The 7,048-nt window shown below is 44.4% G+C and overlaps 1 protein-coding gene across 1 annotated transcript; it reads right to left on the reverse strand.

Annotated features, from left to right (window-relative positions):
• Positions 1-272: 272 nt before the first annotated feature.
• Positions 273-6,735, reverse strand: RPL14 (ribosomal protein L14). Its single transcript, XM_079947481.1, has 6 exons — positions 6,583-6,735; positions 5,184-5,285; positions 4,020-4,114; positions 2,556-2,655; positions 1,212-1,265; positions 273-381 (listed from the first exon to the last, which is right to left on the reverse strand). Exons 1-6 carry the CDS (start codon positions 6,583-6,585, stop codon positions 307-309), a joined length of 429 nt encoding a protein of 142 aa, XP_079803607.1. The 5' UTR covers positions 6,586-6,735; the 3' UTR covers positions 273-306.
• Positions 6,736-7,048: the final 313 nt, after the last annotated feature.

Genomic DNA, 7,048 nt, shown 5'->3' on the forward strand with positions numbered 1-7,048 from the left:
TGTTCAGTTACATTAACACCAACAGACACATAGTCAAGTGTCACCAAGGTATGTTCCAGAACTCTAGAAAGAGGAGCGTGCTTACTTATGTCAAGTGCAAACTTGAACAGTTAACCAAAAGACATGGTAATTCTTAACTGGCTATTGCCTAGTTGGCACCCACACCAGGTATCAATTTGCCTGAACTTAAGAGGAATGGAATCGTAGTATTCAGGTTTTATCACAAATCTGGTCAAAGCAGCTGAAGAAACAAGTCATATGGCCATACGAGGTGCACATAAAAATGAAATTTTATTTGCTGACTATTTATTCTTTTTTGGGAGGAGGAGCAGCAGCAGCCTTCTGCAGCTTCTTCACTTCGTGCTTGATGATTCTGTTTCTCTGTAAGGAAACAAAATTATACAGTCGTAAGCAGGAGTTACATTTTCAACCTATCTAATTGACTTTATTAGTTACTTGTAAGTGGGCAGCTGAAAGATGTAAGTATTACAATGCAGGTTGGGGTTATTTTGCTTGCGCAGCCGTCAACGGTTTCCTTTTCCATTTCACAAAAATTATGCTTGCAAGAGACTGCAGAAGCGCACATTGAGTGACAAAACTTCTATCTGGTCAGGCGCAGCCCTATGATGAGGCAGGATGAGGCGACTGCTTCAGTCAGCAGATCTGGAGGGGTGGTAAACAGTCCTCGACCCCCACTTTGAGGTTGCCTCTTGTAAGGAATGGAGCACCATTGCAGTGAACCTTTAAACGGCTTTGCCAACATCACAGCAAAAATGGTAGGGCTGCCTCACTCTGATGATTGACGCCTTCCTCGGAGTGCACAGCATGGAGGGAGAAAGGTAGAGAGGGAAGTGGGAAGTGAAGGAAAAGGCAGCCATCTAGATAAAACACCGCTTCCCTATTTTCCAGTGTAAAAACACCCAAGGCAGCGGAGATAACCCTAGAGCCAGCGAGGGTGGCAAGTTGTGTTCCATCCACACATGGCTAGCCCTGTATTTGGACCCACTGCAGTTTCCGAGGGAGTCTTCAAATGCAGCCTTGCGTATGATAAATTGCAGCCCATCTAATCAAACCCAGAACATGAAACTACAAGGTGCTCACACTGATATGCAAGACAGTTCTATTCAACTAGTTAAAGGAGGCATGGTTATTCAAATTACAAAGGAAAAGGAATATAAAACTAGATTACCAGCAGTTTTGCTTTTACCTACCATTTTCTTGGCCTTCATGACCTTGTAACGATCAAAGTCTGACATCTTGGCTTTCTGTGGAAAGATTTTCCAGGGCAGACAAAAAATAATTGTTAGAAACATAACCATCTTGCTAAAAAATGCTGAGTTTTGTTCAAACTTCCAAACTTGTTTTCAACCCAGCGAAATACGTATCTCATGCCTGCCAATTTAGCTTCTGAGCATTCGTATTTATCTTGTTAATTGCATTTATATCCTGCCCTTCCCCCAGCAAGAACAGGGTAGTGTACTTAGTTCTGCTCATTTCTCCTTTTTATCCTCACAACTCCCGTGAGAGGCAGCGTTCGAAAATTGCCAGGCGCCACCATCTGGAGGTGTATGCCTGGGGATCCTTGGATCTTGATGGATTTCACACAGTAGCAACACATCTTGTAGAATTCTGCTGTATTTTATCTGCATGATGATAATGAATTCCAGGAACCAAAAAGCCGTTTTGAAAAACACAACTTTTGAGCCGTCTGGCCCCAAAATGGCAGCTATGCATTCCGTATTGGTGGCTGTAAGCCTGGTTTAAGGAGCTGTTTGGCGCCCAGCTTAGATATCTGAGTTTCTAACACTGTGAGGTAGATTAGGGGTGAGAGAGAATTCTTCCACCAAGGTCTGCAAGGTAGGCCAGTTACCTGTTCTGAACGGTACTTCAGAGAGCATGCAGAGCAGATTTGTTTATTGTTTATTATAGCGATTTTTACTGGCCCTTCAAAAAAACTTCTAGTGCTCTTCAGAAAACCAGTAACCCAGCAAAAAACAAGTAAGGTTTTAAGAGTGGGGGAGAAAGAGTCACCCCAATTCTGAAAGTCCATGAAAGTAGGTACAGTGGTACCTTGGTATTCAAACTTAATCCGTTCCAGGAGTCCGTTTGACTCCTCAAACAGTTCAAAAAAGAAGGCGCGACTTCCGATAAATGTTCGCAAACTGGAACACTCACTTCTGGGTTTGTGGTGTTTGGGAGCTGATTTGTAAGGGAACATAGCCATTCGACTACCAAGGTACCACTGTACCAGGCAAACCTCCCTAGTAAGAGCATACTGCAGAGAAGAAGAGGGGTTTTTCAGTGCTGGCACCCAAAGAGTCATCAATTGCAAAACCTAAAGGTCCTGTCCTAAATTAACCTAACATACCAGCAGCCAGGCACATAGATAGGTGGCTTTTTAACTGAACAGATTTAGATTCAACCATGTTGACCTGCTAGTACTTTTGCTGCTACTAATCATTCACTTGCCCAAGCAACAGCTTATTTAGCTAGATTAGCGCCAGCATCTCAGCCCAATGTTGCAGACTTCATGCTACAGTATTTCAAAAACATACCTTCTTCCTGGCTTCAATTTTTTGTGCCCATCTGGTAGTTTTCCACTTCTCGTTAATGTTTTCCTTCTCCCAAGCAGCTCTCACATACTTTTGACGAGCACTAATTTAAGAAAAAACACCAATATTTGTTACTGAAACAAAACACAAGCTCTCATTTTCAGATGAATCTCAGTAGCCAGCATCAATGCACTGAAAAACATTCTACACTGCATTTCCCCGATAGCCTCTTGACCTACGGTAATAGTAAGGAGTAAACGCTTTGTAGCAACCATATATCTGCCCCTTCAAAAAATAGTCTCATAAGAGCCACTTAGAAAAAGTAACAGTTCAGATCCTAACATGGCTTGAAAACTCTCTGCATGGAACTTTTTGCTTTGTGAGGACAGTGGTCACAAACAGCAGGTTCTTCATACAGGCAGCTCTTAACAACAATGATTATGTCATAGTTTCAGCAGACATGACCCTATCATGCCAGTCAATTTTTGGGGAGGGAGGGGGAAAGGTTTGTGAAGTAAGGGCTGGTACCCATTTTTAACAAGCTAGCAAACTAGGACCTTCAGCCCAACTATAGCAGGATACCCTTCAAGCTGATACCAAGTGAAGTCTTCCTCTAAAATGGAGGGAAGTCCTTTCCATCTCTCCATCTCTTTTTTCCAGATGGAAAGAAGACAAGGTCCCTATAAGAGAGGAATGGCAAACCAAACTGCTGAAATGGCAAGGCTGACTGGAAAACTCAGGAACCAAGAGGATAAAAACTTTACAAAAGAATGGGGGGAAATTTAAGTTATCTAAGAGATCACTGTAAGCAATTGGAAACATTGGCAGGATTTTGATTTCACTTGTAGCTAACAAATACCACAGACAATATGGAGTGATTTAAAAGTTAGAATATGGAAGAATATGCAGTTGTAAATGTTTAAAATGGGACCCCATAGAGGGGGTAGGGGGAAGTCGTGAGATTCGGAGAAATCTCTGTAAAGTAGTACCTTGGTTTTCAAACAGTTTAGTTCTCAAACGTTTTGACTCCCGAATGCTGGAAACCCGGAAGTGACTGTTCTGGTTTGCGAACTATTTTTGGAAGCTGAACATCTGACGGCACTTCCGCAGCTTCCAATTGGCTGCAGGACCTTCCTGCAGCCAATGAGAAGCTGGGCTTTGGTTTTCAAACATTTTGGAAGTCGAACAGACTTCCGGAATGGATTTCGTTCGACTTCCGAGGTACAACTGTATATGGATTTATATTTGGATTTTTATAACCTTGTATATGTAAAATCAAATCAAAATGATTTCAATAAAATGGAGGGAAGTCCTACATATTCAGCAAAGATTTCAGCCAATGCTGAACATGATAAACTGTTAAGAGAAGTATGACGCACTTTGGTATAGCAGTAACAATGCAAGCTATTTCCACTATTTTCCAAGTTTAGATAGGAAGTGATGCTAGATTACAAGAAAAAAACAGACCTGTGAGGAAACTTGAGAACAAAGTCAGTCAGCTGCATGCACTTGAAGGGCATAGCCTGCCTTCGGACACCGCTGCAAGGACCATCTACTAGTGCCTAGAGAAAAGAGAAGGCTTTCAACAGGACCCTTGGATTCAGGGAGAAAAATATAATGTTGTTTTGCCAGTCTAAAAGGAAACCTGAATTGATTTAGATTCTAAACTGAAGCACAGAAAATTGAACAGGGAAAGGCAAATAGCACCAGTTGAAACAATTATAAAGCAGTTTTTTGAAAGCCAGAAGTTCCCTTACTACCTCAGTAGCTCACCTGCAATTGGCAGAAAGAAAAGCATCCATGGCAACCTCTTAATGGTTAAAGTAGCCATTTAGAATGCAATCTGAAACACAATTTCCCTGCGAATAAGCCCAACTGAATATAGTAGGACTGACGTCTGAGTAATCATGCATAGGATTGTGCTGCACACGTTGGACAAGGCAACTGGGATATGGCAGACTACACAAGAATTTGTGAAAAAAATTAAATGTCTGCAAGTCTACCTTTAGCACAACCCCACCTAAATCTTAGGTAATTGCTCAGTGTCACAGAGCACACATAGACCAGTCACAGGAACTAGAAGGTTGAGATCTTCAAAAAGACTTGCATGTTTTTTTACAGGCAAACTAAGGACCACCTACACCCATACGCTTGTACATGAAAAACAACAGAGGGCCCTCCTCATTTACCTGCCATTTAAATTAGTGAAACTGTCAGGCAGAAGGAAGATCGACTTTTGGCTTCAAAATTTTGGAATTTATTGCTTACCCACCTCTGAAAAATCACCATCCTCCAGACTTTTAGAAAGGTTCTAAAGACTTGTTTCATGCAGCCTATACATAATTGGTTTTTTCCTGTAGTGCTATGTTAAATGGATGATTTAGTAACTAATTATATATTTTAGGCTGGATATTTTATTACTGCTGGGTCACTTCAACACTCAAGTACTTGAAAGGACTTTGTATATATGTTATTGCTATTTTATTTGGAAATATTTATCATGTAAACCATCAGGGCAGAGGTGGCCTGCAAGTATTTCAAATAAAAAGAAATGTTTATTTAAAAAATAATGGCACTGACTCTGTTCCTTCTCAGTCATCAAGAGGCACACAAGGAAGCATTCAAACTTACCCTGTTCTGATCAATAACATCCACAATCGCTACCAGCTTGCCCGCATGTGGTCCAAAAGAAATATAGGCAACTCGGCCAATCTCAACGTAGCGTTTGAACACCTTAAAGAGACAGAACATTATTTTAAACAACTCACAATGATGTACTGCTGGGCACTTAGGAACAATTTCAACTGTGAACTGTTCCGGATTTACGTATAAGCTAAACAAGCTATAGCTTAGGGCCCCACTCTCTTGGGGGCCCCCAAAAAATTTAAAGGAAAAATAACTGGGTGTATATTTCCAAAATATAAGATAAAAAAACAAAATAAAACCTACATACAGCAACAGTGTTTCGTGTTGGGTGGGCTCCTATGATGTAAGTAACGGGCCCTGCCTGCTAGCCTGCTCCCTAAAATATCACTGGTTTGCTCATTTCTATACAGTGGGACCTCGGGTTACATACACTTCAGGTTACATACACTTCAGGTTACAGACTCCGCTAACCCAGAAATAGTACCTCGGGTTAAGAACTTTGCTTCAGGATAAGAACAGAAATCGTGCTCCAGCGGCGCGGCACAGCAGCAGGCCCCATTAGCTAAAGTGGTACCTCAGGTTAAGAACAGCTCCAGGTTAAGAACGGACCTCCGGAACGAATTAAGTACTTAACCCGAGGTACCACTGTATACAGGGTTTAGATACCCATTAGGTCCATAAATTACCCATTAGGTCCACAGCATATATTCAACACAAAAAAACCGCGACAATTTCTTGTTGACAAAGGGCAGCTGGACACAGAAAGGGCCTCATGAAACCTAAATCCGGCCCTGACTATTATGGAACAGAAAAAAGAAAAGAAAACGAAGCCCAGGAAACAGGAAAACTCAAGATTTCCCGAGGAGCAGATTTCCCGAGGCTGGGTGGCACGAGGCGGTTGGCGGCGGGGATCCCTCTCCCCAAGACCGCACTTTTCTCCACCACCCCCTGCGTCCCCATTCCTGCCCCCTCGCCCCCCCCCTTGGTCTACAGTGGTACCTCTGGTTAAGAACTTAATTCGTTCCGGAGGTCCGTTCTTAACCTGAAACTGGTCTTCACCTGAGGTACCACTTTAGCTAATGCGGCCTCCCGCTGCTGCCGCGCGATTTTGGTAAAAATCCTGAGGTAAAATCCTGAGGTAAAAATCCTGAGGTAAAGTTCTTAACCCGAGGTACTATTTCTGGGTTAGCGGAGTCTGTAACCTGAAGCGTATGTAACCCGAGGTACCACTGTATTTCCTCCTCTCCCCTCCCGGCCCTCCCCTCGCCTCACGCCGCTCCCTCCCGGGCGCCTTCCCCGCCCCGCGCGGCCCCCCTCGACGGCCATTCCGGCCCCCACCCCACTCGCCCTCGAGGTAAAGCCACGCGGAGGAGCCCGCGCTCACCATGATGGCCGCCTCACGAGCCGAAGGCCGCGGGGAGAAAGAAAGAGCTGCTTCCGGTCGCTTCGCGTATCCGTTTCCGCCGCTCTGTACTGCGCAGGCGCCCCGGGCGGGACCTCATGCGTCGATTCCCTTCCACGCTCGTTCGCCGGATAGAAGCGCCGCCGGTAAGGCGCATGCGCGACAGCGGACGCAGAGAGAGAGAGAGAGAGGCGGGCGAAACCGAGCGCTCGGACACAGCGCATGCGTCGCGAGCGTGGCTGAAGTCCGAGCGCAGGTGGGGAATGGGGAATTACGGCTTGCTTGCGAAGCGTGCGCGCATGCGCGTTGAGCATTCTGTGTGCCGCGGGGGATAAACTGGATTTAGAAAGGAAGCGAAGAGTAGTTGGGCAGTCCTGAGATGCGTGGAGAGTGCAATGCTCTGCTGTGTGGTGGTGCTTTGCAAGGCAGAGTGAAACCCAGGTGTCCG

The sequence above is a fragment of the Podarcis cretensis genome (assembly GCF_951804945.1).
Source record: "Podarcis cretensis genome assembly, chromosome: 12".
Taxonomy (NCBI): Eukaryota; Metazoa; Chordata; class Lepidosauria; order Squamata; family Lacertidae; genus Podarcis; species Podarcis cretensis.